This window comes from Eufriesea mexicana, unplaced genomic scaffold (assembly GCF_001483705.2).
Source record: "Eufriesea mexicana isolate 0111107269 unplaced genomic scaffold, ASM148370v2 scaffold1121, whole genome shotgun sequence".
In the NCBI taxonomy this organism is placed as follows: Eukaryota; Metazoa; Arthropoda; class Insecta; order Hymenoptera; family Apidae; genus Eufriesea; species Eufriesea mexicana.
In genome coordinates this window covers 400,101-424,980 of record NW_016909245.1, presented here as the reverse complement: position 1 = coordinate 424,980, position 24,880 = coordinate 400,101, and the positions used below count along the sequence as shown (strand labels likewise).

The following is a 24,880-nucleotide window of genomic DNA, read 5'->3' as shown; positions in this document are numbered from 1 at the left end:
GAAAGAATATTCTTGAGCATGTTCACATATTATTTTTGTTCATATTTCACTTCTAGTTTTGCTCATAATTCAGTATTTTGACGAAAAATCATGACGCTCGTTGTTACCAAATCATATACACCTTCAAATAATTATTAACAATAAGTTGAATGTCGCTTGAACTTTTATCCTTGTCTGTCTTATTGAAGTATTATCGCGATATGAACGGTTGCATTAGGTGCATATTTTTTTTTAAATCCTTTGCTATTTTTATAATAACATAAGTTACACGATTACACATAAACAATATTTACTATTAATTTTAACAGTTTATCTTCACTAATAGTAACTTTATTAGTAATTAATATATTATTGATTATTTAGGATTTGGATAGTATAAAAATCAGAAACAAATATCAAGACAATGAATAAGTAATATCGTTGTAAATACAAGAAAGATATATATATATATATATATATGAGAAGCACAAATAATTGTAATTATGGATATATTTAGGATACTCACATCTAACTTTTAAGATAATAGTGAACCTTCTGACGTTCTTATTTTTTATGTAATACTTCATTTTAGCCGAAAACACCTAATGGATGTTACAGATTAAAGAAAAAGTTAAAATTTGTTGGACAGTGTAATCAAAGAGGCAAAAATTCGACGAAGATTGCAGTTTGGAGAGCTGAAAAATTCGAACGATTGAAAGAGAGAAAGGAAATGAATAGACACGTTCTTTAGATGTTCAACGAAACGGAATTCCCGGTGAACTCGGTCGAAATTCCGAGATTTCGCTTAGGAAGCACTGAATAAGGGGGTTAATAGGTCGATTTAAGCGAACGAGGACGACAACCTGTGGCTGGTGTGCGGTAACCCTCAAGGATCCTGCCTTACGAAATCCTCCGAAAGCTTTAAAGCTATTTGCCGATAGCATTGATAACAACGAAGTTTCCTTAAAATGATCATCATACGAACTATGCTGAAAAAAGATCAAATCAATACACATCATTGATCAATAATTAAAATTCACAGTAATAGTTTATAATTAAAATCTATAGTATCTCGATAATTATCCTCTAAAACAAGAGTTCAAAATGTTGCAAATACAAATAAAATATGTACAACGAACAACTTTACTTATTATGCTATTTTCTTTTGTGTACCAGTCAATATTTTAATTTCCACCTTTTAAAGAAGCAACGATCTATCAGACCTAATAGTTTTACGTTTCGTTTGAATAATAAATTATACATATTTTTATTGCTAGATAACAAGAATCACGTCCAATTTAATAAAGCAACTATTACAAAAAAAGAAATTAATTAAAAAATCGGTTGAAACGAGGTCTCTGCATCACTATCTTCCATCAGAAACTTCTTTCTTATGATCAAAAATGAGTCGTGACAAGCTAAAGGGAAACTAGACTCGAGTTTCAGTGATGAAGAATTCGTTCAGTCGCTTTTCATCGTCTTCCTCCTTTCCTTTGAAGAAAACTCGGAGTGGTCTTTCGTTAAATGCACAACGTAGTATCTTTCATTTCGAGATCGATGTCTATTATCATCATGTGGACTTCTGTCACTGTACGCGAAGGTTCTGTAAAATTTCATGATCGTTATACAGTTGGATATAATGTTGGCCTAACAACTTAACGAAAAGATCTGCATTATAAATATAGCTATAGATATATCTAGATATAAATATAAAATCGGCCTAGACTCTAATGTACGTTGATAAGGTGTATCATTCACTTCTGTCGCAACATTATGCAATTCGAAAACAGATAATAGAAACTTCGTAAAATATTCCTCTATAATTAAAATTAAAAATTCTGCTCCCTCGATTATCCGATATAATCATTGAAATAATGAAATGGACTAACATTATGTACGATATATTTGTTCTCAAACATTTCTTCAGCCTTTTCAGATAAAGTTAACAAAAATTTTTCACTCTTTTGAATAAACACCGGAAAAAAGTTATTTAAAAAATTCGATGCTACTTTTACCGTAACTTCGGAGAAATGTTTAGTATCGTTTTACGTTACTCATTCGATACGTACAAATTTTTATTAACAATCTTAAAGGATGTTCACGATCCACGAACACCCCATATATAATTATTGACGGAAAACTGTTAATAGTTTTTAAAGTGGTTTATCGCAACGAGATCGCATTATCGAGACATCTTAATCTATCGAACGATTAGATGCAACATCTGCGTAATTGAAACGATCTCCAATGGTTGGAATCAAGTCTCCCATTAGACAGCGTTTTATTTTCCGATAAATAATCGTTCAAGATAGATAAATTGTCTTTCTGATTAATGAATCTCATCACCGCGATCAGAGTAGTATCTCGTAAATCAAACCTACATATTCGATTCTGTATTTCTCCGATAACGTGCATAGAAGGAAACAGCTTCTCTGAAACAACCATCAACACACCCCGCTTTCCAACTATACTACGTATATATAAATGAAATTCGCGTCTACCCGACAGAACGACCAAATTGATAACTGACAACACGAACAGCCCAACAACTCTGGCAAACTCAATTTATGAAATCGAGCTGCATCGAGTGCGAAACGTACTCAAGACGTACTTCTAGTCGAATGATACGGAGGAATATAACGTCGTAAAATCAACAGGGTCGTCGCGGAACTTATATTGTAGGCATTGAAATAAAATATTTGACAGATTTACGAGAATTCAAGAGACTTTAAGCACATCGATGTTCAAGCTCCATCATCCTCTATACCTATATACATATATCTCTAACATTATTCGTCACAGATATCCTAAAATAGAGCACCTAAACTCATCTCGTTTATCGTGGTTTTTCAAAGATGATAAAGGCACGTCGAGCTTATAGAGATGATGTGTATACGAAAAGAGGAGTTACAAGCAACCATGAGCTCTGGAACGTAAATTATCACGATTATTTAAAGGATTAGTTCACGGCCTTGCTACATTCCTGTATACTGGCAATAATATATCGCTCCTAATTGGTATAGCACGCCGAACAATTTGTAAAGCAATCAAGAAAGAAATCGTCCTTTTCTTCATGATGAACAAAAGGGGTCGTGTCGGATGGGAATCGATATGGGGCAGGTAGGCGGTCGAAGGCATTTCAACTTGGGGTAGAGAGGGTAGACGGAGAACTCGTCGGGGTGGTTGAGCTGGCAGGGGAGCCAGGTATCGATTCCAGGCTGCAAGAGGAGAAAGAACCCCTCCCGTTGCTCCGTGCCCTCTTTCCAGCCCACGCACTACGGGTCACCAGGTCAAAGCTCACGGCCGGCTCACTGTTGCTTCTGCCTTTTCTTGTCACTGTTTTGATAGTACAATGTTCTACCCCTGCTTTTCAGTGTATATAAAAAGAATTCGTGATGCGGTTTTAGTTAAAGTCTGCTGGAGGTTCGACTTTTTTAGACACTCTCGTAGCTCCTCGTGTCTACGTCCACTGTATAGAGAAGATTTACTATGAAACACATTAATTCTAGTTACATGGACATCGCACGTAATAATTAGGATGAAGGTATGTCTGATCGGATCTAATTACTTAATGGACTGTCGCTGACTGGGGTTTCTCCTGATTAGTACGAGACCTTATCAGTAGAGCGTCATAGGGTGTAACGAGAACAATCATTCGTGAGTTCCTTTAAAAAATTGCGTGGAAGATTATGTCGATGTCTTCTTTTGACGATTTTTAATCCATTAGCGGTAATATATTTGTGCTTCGACTAGCGAAGATGTGAATGATTAATAACATGACTTTTATTCTTCTAGATACGAGAAGAAATTAATATTCCAATAATAAACATCGTTTTCTGTTTTATTTTTATGTATCCTAAAAATATTCGTTCCACATCGAAAGAAGTGTTTGGAACCGAATGATCGTGAATTCGTGAATTAGTATAAAACGGTGAAGAGTAACGAGCGAATGAGAGACGGAAGAAAATAGGAGTCGTTATGGTTGAGAGAGATATACCGATGGTGCTTGAAAAGCTCATACTTAGGACTGATTGTTCTTCTGGTGATTGCATCCTTCTCGGTATCATTCACCCTCTCCCTTGCTTTCATCGCTACTCTCCAACCTCATCCTTTCTTTTTTACATTTCAAATGCTCGATAACTGATATTTCAGGAACGTTTCCAATCTTCCACAATTGAGAGAAACTGCTGGCTAGTTGGGTCAGTAGTTTTTCCTAGGCACCGAGCTAAAAGGGTCAATGTCGAACATTTACCCTCCTTTTCAGAAATTTCATTACAATTAAAAATCTAATTCCCGAAGAATTTCGCTCTTTGTAATAAATAGATGATATCCTAGTTTCTAATACCGACGTAACAGAATTCTCGCATTCTCGCTGTCCTAATATCTCGAGTTGTACAGTTTCTACCCAGCTACGTCAAGATCGGACAATTCTTATCCATATATTATCAAGAGTTATGAAGTCTTCGTAACCAGCATCACGAGTTCACCTACTTTTCCATGTTATGAAATACAGCCATCCTTCAACCTCTAGTAAGTAAGCGAAACCGAATGGAGATCCCATGTAACCGAATGGCCCCTTTTTCTCGTTGATGAGAAACCTCGACGGATCGAAAGGACGAACGTAAATTGAAATCGCACGTTACAGACTTTCATTTGCCAATATGATTATCTGGTGATGCGAGTCGTGCAATGTAATCGAAGCCATTGCTACCAGTCATAGGATCCAGTAAATTACGATCGTCAAGTATTGTAAAGCCTCGTTGTTGGGTGATCCTTGAATATTCGTTATCGTTTCGACAGGAGCCAGGCACGAGCTCCAGGGACGACCGAACGTTTCTGGAGTGGTGTGCACTCGAGTATAATTAGATGTCCCAGTTTACACGGCATCTCATTATGGAATCCATTCTGCCAGCCACAAAAGCTACGATACGTGCTTACATCGGCTGCCTTCCGTTCTCCACCCACTCGATAATAAGCTCACCGTCTTATCGAAATTAACCATCTGCCTTGCCGCGCTCCTTGTATTCTAGACACCGAAGGTGCGATTAGAACAAGGCGATCGTTTGATCGTCTTTTTCTTCGTTTCTTCTTAATCCGCTTCCTAGTGCTTCGTTCTGTACCAATGTGCATGGATCCTGGAGCACAAGTACTAGGTGTTATCCGAGTGTTAATTTTGGATTAGTTTTAATGCACAATGATGCTACTGCAGGGATAAATAGGAAAGATTACCAGTTGATCCGAGGGATGATTACTAGTGATTCAAAGAGTGATTACTTTAATACCTGTGAAGATATTGCTAATGAGAATCGTCAATCTTCCTGGTTCTTCGATGTAGATTAGTTGCTTAAACGAATTCTTAATCCACGAATTGCATAAATGTAGTTTTCTTATTTAATATTTTTACATACATCGCTGTGATAATACGTCAAGTTTTTATTTGATTTAATAGCCACATAAATGAAAAATTGTGATAATAGAACAAGTTGAAATGTTGCACCTTTCATCCTTCAATGATTATTTCGCAAATATCGTAGAAGAAGGGAATTCTATAATACGTTTGATAGCAGCATATCTAGTAAAGACGTAGAGGCTCGTAGAGGATGGAATCCAGTGTAATTAGCAGTTCACACTTGACCTATTAAAAAACGTGTCCATTCGTTTGCTACGAGGACCATTGTGCACCTCGGGTCATCAAAATAATCAGCTGCAATCAGCCGCGTTCGTCGTTAAACCAAATTCAATCCATCAATAGGTCAGTAATTCTAATTAGTATCGTTTAACGATTTCAATTTATTGTTTCGATTTATAACGTTTCCTTTTTCGACATTTTGGAAATTGGATTAAAATTTGGTGTATCCTTAATTTCATGAAATCCGATGTATCGTAAAGACTAATTAATTTATCGTATTTCATCGATAGGAGCCTTGATAAAATACCATTACATGCTATCGAGCTACGATGTTAAAGACAATTGCTTTTCGGACAGGAATGCGCATTAATTAAATCATAATTGGAAAATCGACGTTCGGTAGATCCCTATCGGGAAAAATCAAGTTGGATAGAGAAAAAAGAATGTTCAGTATGCGGTAGGACAAAGGTCAAGCCCAATATAGGTCGACCTATGGAGGGACTCCTTTTGCGGAAGAGTTTCAATGCTTCCTGCATTTTTTCTTACTCCAGGGATAGCCAAATTGAGCTTGGTGTCGACTTAAAGTAGCTCAAGGTTCGTGTTAAGACCGCAGTGTCATGTTTTAGCAAAATCGTTTATAGAAAAAAAAAAAGAAAACGAATTATTTTGACACGAAACTTGACCTGGCGTGTTTTAAAAGATTCCTCGAGAATAATAGTCAGGCTGAACTTGCTTCGAAGAAAGAGAATGAGGAAGAAAAAAGAAAGAAGAAGAAAACGATAGAAAGGTACTTTGATAGTTTGCACATTCTACAGGATGTATCGTGCTGCTGTTTTCTTAGAGTTTCTGTCGGAACGTCTCGAGTACAGAATTTTGTTTTCGCGAAGGTAAACGCTCGAAATAAGTTCTCCGGAAAATATGATTTCCCTTCTCCATGAAGCTTCAACGAATCACAGTTAATTCTTCTGCGTTTCATCCTTTCTCTCGAAAGCTACCAAAGAGGAATCGCGGCGAGATTTCACGTAACATCATCCTGATTAATTACATTCGAACCGAAATTCTTCGAAAGGACGAGTTGCTTTGGAAATACGAAATATTTCGAAATCGCGAGGATCGGTAGATTGGAAAATCATAGAAGAGAAGTATGCCTTAGATAGGGGATCATTTGTAATGTCAATGATCCAAGGTCACGTGTAGAATCCATGAGAGGAATAAGAGCTGAAATTCAACGAGACGAATTTAGACTGCGGCCTTCGACTCGCATTCACCTCAATGTAGTCGTAGAAGTTCGATTAGCCGAACGTTCGATTCTTCGAGCTATTATTTTAATCGCGTTTTTCCAGACGAAAATATAACAACGAATTCGATATTTCATTAAACCAATAATTAAATTATACGAGATTAATTTAATCATACAGATCGACCTGGTCCTGTAGAATTTAATTCCATACATTCGCATAAATCTTATTCATTGATAGAATAACGTGTTGCTACCACTATAACGATTTCTCCTAGATATCGTAACGAAAAAGAAACTTTAGTTCATCTTTCCACTGTGATTTCCGATTACTTTTAATTCGTTCCCTGAAACAAAAATATATACATATTTGTCTCGATAAATATGTCAGAAAATTGGAAGAATTTTCCCGTGAAAAATAATTCCCGCGATGAAAGCGGCGCAGAAAAACGGGTAATGTTGCAAGAAAACAAGTTTCGTAACGGGAGCATATATTCCACGGCACATTTCCGAAATTTCTTTGGTGGTCTGGCGAGCATCAAGGCCTCGAGCGTAAACAATTCGATTAGGTCAAGATTCACTTGGCCGATTTTATCGTGCAAAAAGAATCTCTATGTCTGTACGCAAAGCGTTATTTTTCATACCACTTATATACATTCAACGTGAATTTTAATTTCCCATTAATCAACCAAGCATTCGTTTTAAAGTGTTATCTACGTAACTAAATTTCACTTTAATCTGTCTCTTGGATATATACATTATAGAGGGTAGCCTAAGCGTAGTTCTACAACTACGTCACGTTACCAAAAGGGTAATCTGTTTAGATTAGTTCACATTCTCCATTTCTAAGCGTGTGTAACCTTAGTTGTTAGGTTTAAAAAACATGAGTAAGTGAGCATAAACAGTCGTGAGGGATACATGACGGCGTGAGTTTGAAATAATGCTTAAGTCAGCAGAGAAAGAATGAACGAGAAAGATGAAAAAAGAAAGAGAAAGAATGAAACAATAGAATAAAAATCAAAGGAAATGCGTGCGAAGTGAATCAAAAGAAAACTAGGAGCAAAAATTATTGACCTGATAAGTGCAATCACGTATTGACTGCAGAGAAGACGTTTATATTTCTTCATTTAATTCAGTCATTGTTTTTCTCAATATTCCGACAATACCCTACGATAATAAATTATTAAAACGTTACGTTATTAAAATTAGGGTGTTTAACGCAAGGTGTATGTAATAAATATTCGAAGTAGTGTCCGTTGACAATTTAGATAGTTTAGGTTGAACTTCCTGTGTACAAAAGAAATGGAAAGTAGAAAGAAAGTATAAAATTTTCAGTGCCGCTCGTAGAAAATCATAAGATGACGATTGATGGGAAAATTTACCTCTATCAATGGACGCAGGGATCGGCATCGATGCGACGAGAGAGTGGATATCAGTGGCAGTGATATCGTAGACTCGAACGAGCCTCCTTGTCGACTTCCTCCTCCTCCTCCTCCTCTTCTTCTTCCTCGTCTTCCTCGTCCTCCTCGTCTTCGTCTTCAGGACGAGGCACGGATCTAGTGGTCATCTCCGTCTTACCCACGGCCGCGAGTTCATCCTTACTATACCCGATATCACCTACCCTCTCGAACAAACGCGTAAATAAACGTTTTCAACATATCCATTAAAACACGTCGAAACAATGTTATCGATCGTAAAATAACACAAGCGAATGATAATCGCGAGATTCCAAAAAAACTCGTTATTTATAGACCTGTAGAAACACGTGAATCGTAATCCCGATTGGATATCGGGAATTTCAAAATTCTTTTCCGCTAGAAATCACTGTAATTTCGAAAGATCGGGATTAATCGTTGGAAATTACATTTGGTCGGAGAAATCATGATCGTGGAAATTTAATGATAATTAATGATAAAAAATTAATGATAATCGCGGAAATCTCTTTAAAACTAAAATCGTCCCGGGGAAATCTCGTCTATGCAAATAACATTTAGCTTGTTTGTGTTCGTTAAACTCGACAAGGTTGCGGAAGGACAAGGTTACGTGTAACTGCACACCGAACTTGATCGCCTGATATATAAAATAGGAACTAATTAGACGAATTAACTATAAAGTACGTCGTATCTTTCATGAAATTTTGTCTTTTACGAAATCAATTGCATGAAACTCTAAGCTCTGTGAAATTTCGCGTTCGATAGAAACTGAAAGTTCTATTTCATCTTTTGTAATTTCATTTTTCAAAATGTAGATAAATTGTATTTGTCTAAGAAAAGACTTTTTAGTCGGGACTCGCGAAATTCTAAATTTCTACAAATTTATTTCTTTCATTCTCGAAAAGCTGCCATTTATAATCCTCCGTGCATAACAACTAGCTGATAACTGATAACGTTTTTTAACGAACAGAACTCGAGCAGTTTACGGATAAAAGGTGTAAAGATAGGGGGTTCCCATAGTTGTTTGATGAAGAGCTGGAGTGGATAATTGATAATAACCAATCGACAGGTTCCGATATTTATGGAGCACTCTTTGCGAGCTGTACGCACTTCCTTTCTGTACTTTTAACACTTACCGTATCACTTGTTATTTTGATACATTGATGTACATTGTATATTTCTTCCATGTGTTCGCGAAAATAATGTATCTGCTAGAATAAATAGAAAAAATATTTGAACGAGACATGCTCTTACAAGGAAATTCGTAACGTGATGAAATCACACCATCCAATATATTGTAATAAATTCACGACAATTTTATTAACGATTTGAATAACGAGATCAATAGGTGATAATTGAATATTTTGATAACCGCATTATCCTATTTCCTGATAATTTTCATGGACTGAGAATTTCTACGGAATTAGAATTTTAAAAAATATTATAACATCACCGGTGTTATAATCGGTAATTTAATTTCAACAAAAAAACGATAATTTGTAAAATCGAACCGTGCTTGTATATGCTCTTACTCGTGACATTATCTTAATAATGTTACGTATTTTAAATTCGTCGTCACGCTACATTTGTATTTAGATCGTTCGCGGTTCGTATCACATGCAAATGTGAGAATTGATTCAATTTTTCAATATTAAATAACCGAATATTGTCAGATCGTTATAATGATTCATGCTGATTTTAATGTGACCTCCCAGTTCATTCAATTTCGTAGAATTTCAATTTTCACGGACCATGTAATTGCTAAAAACTTGCATATAATTTCGTACGAATTAAAAAATAAATAAATAAATAATACTAAATTCTACTAAAATTTATCAGAGTTCAACAAAAGTAAAAAAAAAAATTGACAAAAAGAAGAAAAAAGACAGTTACAACACTAAACCTGCAAAGATCGGTCAAATGACCGATAGATGGAAAAACGAAGACAGAAAATTGCAAAGAAAATGGAATACATGAAGATATTGGAAAATTGATAATACTAATTAAAAGAAAAAATCGGGAAGTCAAGTGAGCAAAGCAATTACGTTGTATGTTAAAAATGACATTATTTAGACTGTAGTCGGTTTAGTGTTAAAATACATTGTTTAATTACCAGTGAAATAAAATATCGCTTTTTTACGCAATTGAATTCTTCCACGTATTTTATAGTTCGACCATGACAAAGACGTAGTTCACACCAGTGTATCGTTAATAAGAATACCAGTAGTGCGCCGAGAACTGAATACCTCATGCTCTGCACTCTGCACTCTAGAGCACTCGAGAGGAGGCCAAGAGCCCTGAAAGGTATCACTGCTAATTTCTTTTAAAGAGAAACACGTTCTCGGTTCACCGAGGCTCTCTGCTCTCTGATGTTGATAACGTTTTCTGCTGGAACACCTATTTCGGTCTGGGTCTCGGTCTCGGTCTTGGTCTCAATATCACGACGCTTGGTTGTGACTTAAGTCTCCTCGTTTTGGCCCTCGTTTAAATTTCTAATCCGATTTTCGTTCACAATGGCTACGGTAATTCGCAAAGTACCGATAGTTCTCTCGTTCGTTTGAAATTGTTCTAATGTTGCCAAAAGCGTAATCATGAAGCGCGAAATACATTTTATAATTCGAAATTACATATTACGGATCTAAATAATTTGAAATTCTACGATTCCAAGAATGAAGGGTTTGGAAATGGGAAAATTAAAATTGAGAGTTGAAAGATTCGGAAAGTCCGGTATTGGAAATTTTTGTGAGTACAAGAATTTTCGAATTCTTCCATTTCAAAGACGAAGGATTTCTTCATCGTTCCTTGCTTTTCCATTGCATGTGAGTTTTAATTTGTATCAATAAATCTATGCTATCGCTAGGTTGAAGATATATGAAATATTTGAAAAAACTCACCTCAAGTTTCACAATTGCCTTTTGTCTTCATCATTCAGGAGGCGACCGTCTCCAGAAGGTATTTCTTCTTCGTTTGCAGCTTTTCCTTTTTAGGAACCTCCTTTGACGAACATTTCCACGATGCTTGCAAGTGCATATTACTCTTTCCTTGGACTGTGTTCTTACTTTTCCTTCTTATCACATTTCAATCGTCACTATTCAAATCACCGGAGAAATTTAGAGTTCACTTGTAAGGCAAAGTTAATTTCTTTCGCAACATTTTCTTCTCGTACACTCGATTTCCGTATGATAGGTGTCTCTTTTCTTCATCGTCGTTCACTTATGCCCTTTCTAAATTTCAATGTAGATTAGTCGTAACATAAACTGCGTTAAATATTGCTTGACACAGTCGTAGCGCATATAAATTTTGAAGCAGTTCGTGAACACGGCGGGTAAATGTATAATTCTGAACAGCTATAGTTGCAAATTTATATATACCGAATAACAATAATGTTAAATATTCGTTAAAAAACGTATTTTTAACGATACCATTAATATTTGAATTAGATGAAAATTATTCAAAGGTTTAAAAGCAGTAATTCCGTGTAAAGACGACACGCTAACGAATTCAAATTATCGTAGCCTTTTGCCATAACGCCGACAAAATACTAATCCCCTAAACTACTCTTATCGTTTTACCGTAAAAAGAAAGAGATACTTTTTACTTTAAAATATTACGATTTTCGGATTAGGACTTTAACAAGGAATTTGATCTGCAGTTATTTCTTTTTAAATTATTCTGTAATTCTATAGAATAGATCGAAGCAATAGAAAGAACACGAAAAATTCCATTTTTCTGGTGTTATCATAATTACTATGTTATGTGAAAATCTATCTAAATTGTTTCACAAAAAGCAACGAAATTTTTGTCTTTAAGAAGTTGGTGAAACAAATTTTAAAACACATTTATCGAGTATATAATATTTTTCTTCAACTTATTAATTACACGATTGTTTATCGACATGTTCATTGCAACATTTCGCGTAACGAATCAGGATACATCAAATTATACTTTTTATATACATGAATAAATTTAGGCACACTTTACGTACATATTTACACGAAACAAGTGCAAACACATGCATGTATGTGTATACAATCACACGCATAAAAGTACTTAAATGAAATTACTACCGTGAACTAAGAATTAAAAGGGACCGTGAAAGTTCTCTCAATTAGAATGCTCGTAATGAGCTACATTTGGTAATTTAAGCAATTTCATTTCCCTGTGATACATTCTGTTCCAACTAACACGATCGAAATCACTACCAGCAATTAAGAATTAAAAAAAGAAAAAAATCTTAATCGTAAACATGGGATTTTATTACTTGCTCTGTAAATAAATAAACTAATTCAAATTTAATCATTTCTTATGTTCTAATCGATGATAAACTCGCTGATAAAGCAATTAATTAACTTGGATTTAAGTGGTAATAATTATGATGACAATTCGAGGCATTAAATATATGCAGTGTATTAGATATTTCAGACATACAGAAGATTGAATTGATTGATAATTATATGTACTGATAAACTACATTCTCCTATAAAATGGGTCGCGTGAAGCGTTATAAGCCATTTCGTCGGAAACTATTCAAGATTCCAAGCAAATTCTTTTCTCATCCCCTCAGGCTCGAGGTAGCGTGTTCCTTGGTTTTCTAAAATAAAATGAGGCCTACAATTCTTTTACTTTTCTTAGCTTAGTTCTTCTGCGAACAAGTAAATTAATCAATATTTATACATTAATATTTTCAACATTTCGAATTATGACAATAACGCCTTTAAATACCCAAGGCATTACTCTACAAGTTTCTATCAGAAGTGCATAAAAATGTAAAAACTTGTCACTGTGTAGCTTTTTATTATTACCGAACTTTGAGATACCAAAAAATTGTGTCAACTCCCAACTGATCTACGAGGGAACATTTTTTAACATTTTTCAACCCGCTTTTTCACGCTTTTGTACAGTTGCATGATACCTTATTTTACCAAAAAAAACTAAGATAATTAAAAATAGAGCTTCAATCATTAAAATAATTAAAAACATATTCTACTTTTTATTAGACTCTAATTACACTTTGCTAATACGCACGATGTCGAAATACTTCGTAATACAACGAATTCTAAAATTTCAGAAAATGCAATGTATATTCAGAGGGCACAGATTTTTCATTAAAATATTACATACTTTATTAAAAGTATCCCACTCTATATCGTTAAGAGTCAGCGCAATTTATAACGTATCAAATATACAAATTTTGAATTTCGGAAAATACAACGTTCAAGATGTATAATGCTTCTCTGTCAGAATACGGTACATTTTCTTCTAAATATTTCACTCCTTTTTGGTTAATATTCAGTTACAACGCACGAAATATCGAAATCTGAAATTTTCCAAGACACGATGCTCTCGATAGTTTAAAATGACATCAGGCGTGAACACTTAAGGAACGATTTTCAGCGACGAAGAAATTTTAAAATACCATTAGGGCAACAACTACCTGTGTCTTTCAACGTGTTACCATGTACGTGTATGTACGTCATAAATTTTATTCCCTTTATGTGCGTTCCACATAAGCTTGGTACAATCCACATTGCGTTTTGTGCACAGCGCCACATAGGTGAATGACTAAGCCTGTGTGTAACATGTAAATAAATATGTAAGATAATTTCAAAAGTAATATCGCGCCATTTCATGACGCTTATGGAACACGCGATTTTAGATTCAAAGAAATAATGCGATATCGTCTCGAACAGAGCTAATGGAATTTCGTGCATTCAATATGTTAATCAAATTCACGACTCAGCAGTTCGATATAAACTTATCTTCTGACATTTCGTGCAATGGGAATGTCACGAAAAATCGTATCCCTCATTCATAGTTATTAGAAGAGAAAAAAAAAAATGGAAAAAAAGGAGCTCGTTCGTATCTTTTATTTCTTTACATAATTGCTGTACGGAAAGCTTGCGTAAAATGTACATACATATAAGCGAGACGAAAAACAGGATAACAGAGAGAGAACGGTGCAATATTACAGAAACGCTTAGTTTGTTACACAAGTATTCAATAATCAATAACTGAAAAAAAGTCACGACCATATGTCACATGATATTATTGTGAATCAAGTGATCTTCAACCTTATCTATAATTTCAATTTTGGCGGTTACATGCTTGTAAAAACCCTGTCTGTACTACATATTGTATATGTGTACATAGGTTTCATATACCTGAGTGTGTGTGTGTGCGCGTGTATGGTGCATGTATATTTCTATATATACATGGTACGAATACACATATTATTCCATTGAAACATGTAGAAAATATAGAAAGAAAGAAATTAAACGATAATTAAAAACAATCGATTCGATTTTTCTGGATAAAAGGATAAAACTAAGCAATAAATCAATTGATACCTATAATCAATTTTTATCCAAGCCACAAATCCTACTTCTTTGTTTTATATCAATTAATTATATATAATTTATAAATTTATTTCAATTATAAATTTAAACAATAACGATTCTATTTAAAATATTTTTGTACTTACTTGATATTTGTATTCCATTAAAGTAAACCATCGTTTATTAAAGTATTAAATTAATCAAATAAGCAAACACACACTGTAATATCAATTAAAGCGAAAAAAAGTCTATCACATTTCTCTCCTGTCGACTACGACTTCTAATTTTCTTATTAAAGGTTAGTTAGTAAATTTCATATCACAATATCCAACAGTTAAATAATGATTTTCAATTTATAATTATGTAGCTATGTGCACAATATACATATATTACACATATATACATTTTCAATTTTACATGTATATACGTACCTTCCAAGCACACGTATATCAATAGATATTTATTCGTAACAATATATCCCACAATCACGAATCGAATCACGCACAAGAATATTGAAAGAAAAAGAACAGACCGAATGACATAAAAAGAGAAAGAAAAAGAAACAACCACCTTAAAACAACATATTCACAGCACAAGCTCGCGCGGCCTACTGAAACATCAGAAAGCATGCGTTGCCCTGACGGTTGGCTTCCCCCTCTATATTCAATCCCCCACTAAGGGTAACTCACCCCCACTAGGGTTATCAGCAGAAATGTATGTTTGAAAGACTAAAAATAGGTTTGAGTGAACTGGTTATGTAGGGATGGAAATCATTGTAGAATAATAAAATTGCGATGACAATGTGTTAATCATAACGATGGTATTTGTGTAAAATAAAACAAAATTTTTCTTAATTACTAATAAATGTAACTAACAGTAACCATAATAGTACTAATAGTTGCAAGCGTAGTGGTATTCTTAAAGAATACATAACATATGTAGACATTTGAAAATTATTTCAATTTGTTACGTATGTTTCATAAATTATAAAAACTATATTTTTATTTAACTAATTACAGTTACTGTGGCAATGCTGAAAATATTTACACTGAATTGCTTAAAGTACATTCGTTTGTATATGCAAAAGTTTAGAATAAAGATGATACAAAATATTACAATTTTACAATAATCTTATTACAAATAAAAAATTTTTAAAATTATAATTTTAAACTGTGTATTATGATATTAATTTATATATTATAAAAAATTAAATGTAATATACAGATCATTATCATTGAAATTTTATTAAAACAAATTATTACTTAATTCCCATTTATAAAATAATATTTTTCTTTAAATTAAACAATTTATTATTTATATATCTATAGAATAAACTTAAGTAAATGAAATCTCTGTAAACATAAAAATTCTATTTTTATTTACAAATCATAAAAAATTTAATCATTGTTAGAATTTATAAATTATAAAGTTTTTCATAATTACATATCAAATACGTAACCATATAAGAAACAAAATATAATTTGGTATAATATCAATATAATTAATACATATCTTATTTATTACACAAATCAAATTTTTGTTAAATAACTCTTTTTTGTACACTTAATATTTCTTAACATAAAATTGCCTAAATAAATTATATACCATATTGTCTACGCAATATCATATAAATATTTTAAATAATCACTTAGCAACCATTAACTGTCACTATATCAAAAACGTAACCTTATCTGTCTACTTGAATCTACATTTAAATATATTAAAATTATATTATTTTTTATGTGGTGACAGCAGGAATTTTTTGAATAGAATTTTTTCATTACAAATATCTTAATTTAAAAAATTTTCTCCATAATTGTTACATAATTTGTACACTTATATATCTACATGTATACACCCTGATTAAATTAAAACAATTAAAAAAATTAATTACACACTATAAGAATCTCAAAATAAAATAATAAAAGAAAAACTAAGACCCAAAATAATATATTTCTTTTATAGTTGGTAAATTTGTGCTATTTGCTTATTCAATCATTGAAGAGTCGGAAGTCAGAAGCAAAAGTGTACTATACTATATCACAAATTAGTATATTAAATTAAATTATGAAGTCGTAAAAATGAATGAGGATATACTGAAACGAATAAAAAGCAAATTAAAATTAGAATGTTATTTAATGAATGACGAATGGTTGCGAGATTGTGTAGAGTTTTATGTGAATCAACATGAAAATGTAAATTTTTATTTTATATATTCAAATAACTCACAAAAAATATTGTCACAGTTTTAAATTTAAAATAAACATTGAATTTTATAAATATAAAACTGAAATTATAATTAATTTAATTTTTAGCCACATACACAAGAAATTTTACAATTTGTAAAAGTACAATGGCAACTTAGTGATTTGCGTGAAATTAATAATAATAATGGAAGTTTGCCTCATAATCTTTTGGAGCAAAAATTTGTTATTTTATCTGAAAACTATATTCTTCAGGTATATACATACATATGTTTGTCTACATTTAAAATTTTTAAGAACCTTATGATTATTTTGTAATCAGATAGAACAAATGTATGATATTGCGACATCAAAATATAAACAATTAGAACAAATTAGAAGTATTCATATCTCAGAAGTAGAACAATCTGAAACAGAAAAGATGGAAAAGTGGAAACCACCCAAAAAAAGAATGATACAACTACGATTAACAGATGGGGTACAAGATGTAATTGGAATTGAATATAGTTACATCTCACAATTAAATGTATGTTAATATTGTATAATTTTCATTGTTCAACTTATTTAAGTTGATATCAAAGTTTTATTAAATTAAAATAATATTTTTTTGTAATATTAAAAACATAAATTATAAAGCACTCTTCAAAATTTATATAATGTTTTCATGTTCCGTTTATCAAGGATATGTTATTACCAGGATATAAAGTTATGATAATGGGTCCAGTGAAATGTCGTAAAGGTGTTTTGTTATTAGAAGAAGGAAAACTTAAAGGAATTGGTGGTGAAGTTGATAAGTTATTAATTCCTAATGCTTTGGAAAATGTTTTAGCTAGAGCTTTGTGAGTTTAATTCAAGTTACTACTAAAAATTAAGATGTGATAAAAACCTAAAACAAAAGTAAATCATGAAATAAAAAAGTTGAAATCAAATGAAATATTAAATCATGTTTTATAAAATCTTGATATATACTTTAGTATATGTATATTTATCATTTACAGGAATCTTAAAGAAAATCCTGATCCCTATAATGATAATGAGACAAAATCAAAAAACATTAAACAAGAAGAACCACAAATAGATGCCAACTTCTTTGAAGATGACTTTGAAATAAATCTTGAAAATGTTTCCAAAATTGAAGACTCACATAGTAAAGACAATAAATATAATAAAAATCTAACTAAAACAGAAACTAAGACAAAAATTAGAAATACTGATACAAAAATTAAAACAATTACAAATTGTGAAGATAAACTGATCATGGATGATGACGATTGCTTTTTGGAAATGGTTATTTTAATATTTAATCTTATTAAAAATTAATTAATATGAATTATGTCTTAAAATATAAGTCATTTTTTAATTGAGATATTTTATTACAGATTGATGAAGAACAACTTATAGAAACAGAAATAGGACATAAGAACATTGCAATACCCTTTAGAACATTGCCAACAGAAAAGAATGATATTATTATAATAAATGAAGATGAAGAAACTACAGATGTAAAATATGATATTTTAAAAAGAGCTGGAAAAAGAGATTCTTCACATATAAATTCTGAGTTATTTAGTACCAAAATAAATTCATCAGTTAGTACTTCATCTTCAAAAATAGAAGGAAAGGCTTTACTAGTTGGTGAAAAAAGAAGTGTAAGTTAATGAATTTTGTTTATTTTATATTAATTTCCTTATTTTGTTAAACAACACAATTTACTATTTTTTATTATAAAAAATTACTATGTTTAAAATAAATTTAATTATATAACTTTTTAGATTCCAATGTCTCCACCTATAGCAAAAACTTTGAAAATAAGTAAAATGGATAGAAAAATTACAGAATTTACAAAAGTAGTAAATATTTTTGAAGAACCAAAAATTTGTGAATTTATTCATGATATAAATAATGAAGTAGTAACAGAAACTATTTTTAAAACAGTTCGAGGTCGTGTTGAAATTCTTGGAAAATTGACAAAAAGTGATTTATCATGGATTTTGGAAGCTACAATAGCAGATGGTACTGGAACAATAAATGTTTCTTTCTCAAATAAGGTATATAATTATAATTTATTTACAATTTAATATGTTTTAAATATGTAAAACTTTCATGGTTCCAGGTTTTGGAGGATTTATTAGGTTTCAGTGTACAAGAATTTTCATTGAAAAAGAAATTGAAGAAAAATCCAGACATTGAACATAAACTTAGGATGGTATCTTAATTTAATATTTTTTAAAATTATTTTATAATCTTCTAAAGATTTTAATATTTCTATAATTTTTATTAATTTAATTTTATATTTTATAAAAAAAGTAAATAACAAAATGATATAAATATTTCAGAGCTTTCGTAATGCAGAACAAAAGATAAAAACTTTGGATGCACTACTAAACTTAGAATTGAATACAAATAAAAAGCCAACCGTGATTGAAATCAATAACCTAACTCAGGAACAGAAAGAAATAATAGACAGAAGACTAAGAAATTTTCTACTTAAGATTAATAATTAAATCTTCATTTTTTTTCTATTAATAGTGTGTTTCTATAAATTTGTACTTATCCCATATATAAAATAAAGAAATAACACATTTATATTATATGACAAATATAACAATAAAATTGTAATCACAATTTATAATATATAACAAAGTACTACTTTTATTAAATTTTTTTATACAATAAAAAATATAATAAATAAATTATTGTTTAATTTATTTAATTACATGTAAATAAAAAACGATGAGTTATAATTTAAAACCTGAATGAATAGTTACTATCCCACATGACAAATTTTCATACACTACATTTCTAAAGCCTGCTTCTTCAATCATTTCCTAAAATAATATTTAAAAATTAATCACATTTCTAACATAAACAATGTAAATATCACATTACTATAATATGTTATTTACCTTAAAATCTTCTTGTTTTGGGAATTTCCTAATACTCTCAACAAGATATTGATAAGGTTGCCATTCTCCTGCTATAAGTGTACCCAATACAGGTATTATTTGAAATGAATATTGATCATATAACCTATAAGTTTTATTTTGTAAAATATAATTATCCATTGTCTAGCATTTCATATTATTTTTATTCTATCTTAAGATTAGATAGTTACCATCTTAAAATATCATTATGCACATGACTGAACTCTAAACACATGAACCGACCACCTGGTGTAAGTACTCTGTATGCTTCAGAAAGTACCTATAAAAGATATTTTTCTTCAATAAAATATTAAATCTTTTAAAAATTTTATGATATTAATGTAAATTAATTTATTTTCATTTACGAATAAATTTAAATTTAATATTAAATCAAAATTCAGATTCAATTCAATCTAAGCTTTATATGATTGATTTACCTTGTCAATGTGTGTTACATTTCTAATTCCAAAAGCTATTGTATAAGCAGTATATGAATCTTTTTCAAAAGGAAGCTCTTCTGCGTCACATTGCTTCCATTCGATATCAACATTATTTTGATCTACCCATCCTAATTTCTTAGCCCTAATTTTACCAACTTCTAACATATTATTATTTATATCACAAACTGTTACAGAACTTTTCACATTTTGATGATTAGAAGTATTCTTTAAATAATTTAAATATCTAAATGTAATATCTCCAGTACCACCAGCTGAATCTAATAATTTGCTACCATGAGTTGGTCCAAGCCTTTGAATAAAGATATCTTTCCAAATGCGATGAATTCCAAAACTCATAGCATCATTCATTTGATCATAAGAATTTGCTACTTTCTCGAAAATTGTATATACTGTAAAATGGATTTATTCAATAAAAAAATAAAAATCAAAAAACTGTTATTATTTATACCACAAAGGTATAAAATAAAAAATTAATGTAAAAAAGAATCAAATAAATTATTATAAAATTTATATAAATACTAAACTTCAATTATTACTTTAATAAGCTGAATTTAGGATTGTTTCTTTCATAAAATAAGCCTTCTTTTAATAAAAATTATATTTTCTTTGATAACAAAATAATTTATAATATACAAGGTAAAAACGGAAAAAATTGTTTAAATTAATTGAATAAATTATAAAGCATACCTTCTTTTACTTTATCGCTTTCCTTAATAGTTTTAAATCCAAAATGTGTTGTCTTTTCATCAATATTAATTGTGGCAGTGTTTGAAAAATATTTTTCAAATAACAAAGTGATACTTTTGTTCTTCAGTAAATTTAAAAAATGTCTTCGTTTCTCAATCATTGTGAAGTATTTTATCAATAACAAGAATTGTTTATATCAATTATAATATATCATAATATAAAAAATAAGTGATTTCTTTTATCAGCAAAATTTGTTAAGGTTATCTCTAAACTTTAATTTTATACTCGTGATGGCGCTTCTTACTAGTAACGTTAAACTTTATAATTTAAAACATCAAATTATTACAAACTAACATTGTATTAATTTATATAAACCTCGTTTTTTACAATTTTTAAATATAACTTATTTCTTAAAAAAAGTTACGTATGTTATTCCTATAATAAATTTTATCTTAAAAATAAGTAAAAAATAATACAAGTGTATTATAAGCATATTTGAAAAATGATAGTTTAAAATTTTTTTTAATAATGTGAATTAATTCCTAATACGCATATTGTTTTGTAACAGTTATTTTTATATTCATTAGATTTTATATAAATGTATATATATTCTATTGTAATTACTTTCATTATTTTAACTACTTGAAATTAATTCATATAAAAATTAATATAAAGATTTAAGTTATATTCTGATTATGCACATATTAATTGATATTATTTTAAATCAAAATATTTATCTGTAATTAGTTGCTATATTGACTAGAATTGCGATAACTTTAAATATCACATTGCACAATTGGGTATAATCGATAATTTATTTTACGACGTTGGAGAACCTGCGTAGTATCTATTGATTTTTTCTCTAAACCTTCCTATAGAAAGGTTTGATCAGGTAAAGTGACCAATTTCATATAGTAGGATTAATTAAAAACTATATATTTTTTGTTTTATTGTGTTAATATGTACTTTAATTTGTTTAATGTAATGGTGTTAAAGACCGTAATATCTTAGAAAATTTAATCTGTGTACAACATGTCATTAGTCATATTGACATTTAACACTTGTTGAACTTCAACTTGTTGATTTATGGAAGTTATTTTTGAACAATATCACATAAGATGCTTTTATAGAATTATTATAAGATGTAAATTTAACAATTTTAAAAATTGAATATATGGTCTAATATAAAGAAAAAAAATTGCATAACAAAATATTGTTTATACTGTGACTCATTAAAGTTTAAATAACTTACACGCATGACATTATGTAACATTTATTTTGATAGATATTTGTACATTATATATAAATATATATATATTTATACATATATACATTTTTTTTCAATTATATTTAAATCTTTAAAGCATAAAGGAAGTTGAATAATTGTTACCATATGTTAAAGCAATAACTTTATCTTATTATGTATACATTATAATAGATAAAGATCTAATATATTTCTGTATATAAATTCATAAGGTTCAATTAAACAAAAGTTGATTTTTCTTTTATGTTGAAATATTGTATCATTTTTAAATTTATGATAAAATAAATTAAAAAATAAAATAAAGATAAGAAAATTTTCTAAATTAATGGCAAAGATTAAATAAAGGATAACCATAAAATGTTATTAAAAGAAGAAAAATCTATGTTTATTAATAATTTCAAAAATAAGTGTTGTTAAAATCCAAAAGGGGTTACATAAAAAAGACATTTAAAGTTTCACCATCATGTCAATGACTTATCAATACGCATATCAAATTTGTTTAGGTATTTTACTTAATTACATTAAAATTTTTTTTTATTGACTTATTAATTTTATTGATTATGTATGAAATCATATTTAATTAACATTTATTTTATAATATTTTAAAAACTGAATTAAGTATTTATAAAATTATTTTCAGACATGGAACAAGTTGGAGAATTACTTACAAATGTAGAAGGTTTTAAACCTTTGGTTATTTTAATGGAAATCATTGGGGCAGTACTAATAATTCTAGTTGCAGTGTGGTGTGGTAATTATAGAGGTGGTTTTGCTTGGAATTCTAATCCAAGCTTAGAATTCAATTGGCATCCTCTATTAATGGTTATTGGATTTGTCTTCCTATATGCCAATGGTATATTTAACAATATAAATAAAATTATGTTAATTAATTTTCTTCGTTAATTTATAATCTCCAATGTTTATAGGTATGTTAATATATAGGACACAAAGGAATACACGAAAACGAAGACTCAAACTAATTCATGCTGGTATAATGTTATCAGTTGTTGTATTAGTTATAATTTCTCTTGTGACTGTATTTGATAGTCATAACTTGAATCCTGAACCAATTCCAAATATGTATAGTCTTCATAGTTGGATTGGACTCACTAGTGTAATTTTATTTTGCTGCCAGGTATAAATGCCTTCAATTTTTTACTGCTTTTTCATTTGTATTTTAATATTTTTTTTAATATTTTAAAATAGCAATGAAAAAATGTTATTTGTAGAATGAGATGTTTGAATATTAATATTTTAGTGGCTTGCTGGATTCCTTTCTTTCCTATATCCAGGATTACAAGTCCCATTACGAGCCTCTTACATGCCTATTCATGTATATTTTGGAATCGCAGGATTTGTTGGTGTGATAGCTTCTTGTCTTCTAGGACTCAATGAAAAAGCAATCTTTGCTTTAGGGTAAGTTAATCCTTGTGTTAATATTTTTATCAATTTCAAATTGTAGTTTAATAATATATTAAATATATATTTTATTTTTTATCATATAATATACAATTTCAGAAAAAATTATTCAAAGCTTATAGATGAAGCAGTATTAATTAACGTGATTGGACTTCTATTAATTCTTTTTGGTGGATTATCAGTTTATTTGGTGTCACAAGAACGTTATAAACGTTTCCCTAAACCAGAAGATGAAGCATTAGTTAGTGGCAGAGCTCAGTAAATAGTCATAGTATATAAGAAATTTATTTGTTTTTTTTTTACTAGATATAACAAAAAAGTTAAGTATATTTATGTAATAATTATGTCAAATTTTGAATTTTTATAATATTAATCTTCAAAGCATTCCAATTCCTCTAATTTTAAATATCGTCTTTTACACTCCTTAATAAGAAATAAGAATAATAATTGCTTTTTTCATTTTTTATTCTTTATTAAACAATTAATTTTAAAAAATTTATTCATTTCTTATATTGCTCGTATGAGTAGACTATAATATATATTGTAAATTATTTTACATTGATTATAAAAATATGATTTAAATTTTATTAAAAATAGTAATATGCATCATCAATGCTTAAGATAGTATTAAGAATCTCAGTTGAAATCTAGAAATGATATTATTTTAATTTCTTTTCTTTTTCCAATAATGTATTTGCTAAAATTGCAAAATTTAATTATTTTATGTAAAATATATTTTATTTAACATATCCTTTAATATTTAATAAATTGTATTTTAAAAAATTATAATGTAAAGTATCAAAAATATTATATTACTTTATATATGTAAATGTGTATATGTGAATATTATACTTGTATTTATCTGTAAGTATATACTGACAGAAATGTATTTATCCCGAAAAATATACATATATATACATACATATACATATATATACATACATATATATATATATATATGCATACCTTGTAGGCATATTTATGATTTATGATTAATTTTCCAATAAATCTATAATAAAAAAAAAAAATAAGAAAAGATTAAAGTTTTTGTATCATTTTTTAAAAGTATTAAATTCATATAAATAATCAATAATATGAATTGTACCTTTTAACATTCACTGCATCATTCTTGCAATTTTAGTAAAAGAATGATATAGAAATTAAGATGGAAAGAAGAGGAATTTTAAATATTCCCGCTTTCTCTTCGTTCAAACAGTGCGCAAGTAAAATTCTACTCTCCCTGAAATTATACTTGTAGGTATATATATGCATGCAGTATATCATATCACATTGGGCGTAATAGTAAAA

The 24,880-nt window shown here is 29.8% G+C and overlaps 4 protein-coding genes across 6 annotated transcripts in view; 2 read left to right on the top strand and 2 right to left on the bottom strand.

Moving 5' to 3' along the window:
• The window catches only part of LOC108547552 (uncharacterized), a 22,175-nt gene extending 7,059 nt beyond the window's left edge, over nt 1–15,116 (bottom strand). For 2 of the 3 annotated variants that reach the window (XM_017900130.1, XM_017900132.1), the window contains exons 1-3: nt 15,045–15,116; nt 11,173–11,502; nt 8,228–8,462 (exon numbers count right to left, since the gene is read on the bottom strand). In XM_017900130.1, coding sequence (XP_017755619.1) covers nt 8,228–8,255 — 28 coding nt within the window. In that variant the 5' untranslated portion in view covers nt 8,256–8,462; nt 11,173–11,502; nt 15,045–15,116. Of the gene's footprint in view, nt 1–8,227; nt 8,470–11,172; nt 11,503–15,044 lie in introns of all 3 variants that reach the window. The other variant, XM_017900131.1, reaches the window with a different exon arrangement.
• A 1,578-nt stretch (nt 15,117–16,694) lies between these two features.
• On the top strand, nt 16,695–19,321 carry LOC108547532 (recQ-mediated genome instability protein 1). The gene is made up of 9 exons (XM_017900101.1): nt 16,695–16,808; nt 16,929–17,072; nt 17,140–17,343; nt 17,499–17,656; nt 17,816–18,104; nt 18,197–18,466; nt 18,590–18,865; nt 18,931–19,023; nt 19,154–19,321. Exons 1-9 carry the CDS (start codon nt 16,695–16,697, stop codon nt 19,319–19,321), a joined length of 1,716 nt encoding a protein of 571 aa, XP_017755590.1.
• Nucleotides 19,322–19,555: 234 nt separating this feature from the next.
• On the bottom strand, nt 19,556–21,064 carry Coq5 (ubiquinone biosynthesis protein COQ3, mitochondrial). Its single transcript, XM_017900170.1, has 5 exons — nt 20,890–21,064; nt 20,179–20,591; nt 19,933–20,021; nt 19,724–19,847; nt 19,556–19,645 (listed from the first exon to the last, which is right to left on the bottom strand). Exons 1-5 carry the CDS (start codon nt 21,047–21,049, stop codon nt 19,556–19,558), a joined length of 876 nt encoding a protein of 291 aa, XP_017755659.1. The 5' UTR covers nt 21,050–21,064.
• A 638-nt stretch (nt 21,065–21,702) lies between these two features.
• On the top strand, nt 21,703–23,879 carry LOC108547573 (cytochrome b561). Its single transcript, XM_017900153.1, has 5 exons — nt 21,703–21,781; nt 22,794–23,006; nt 23,080–23,288; nt 23,412–23,569; nt 23,672–23,879. Exons 2-5 carry the CDS (start codon nt 22,796–22,798, stop codon nt 23,832–23,834), a joined length of 741 nt encoding a protein of 246 aa, XP_017755642.1. The 5' UTR covers nt 21,703–21,781; nt 22,794–22,795; the 3' UTR covers nt 23,835–23,879.
• The last annotated feature ends 1,001 nt before the right edge of the window (nt 23,880–24,880 follow it).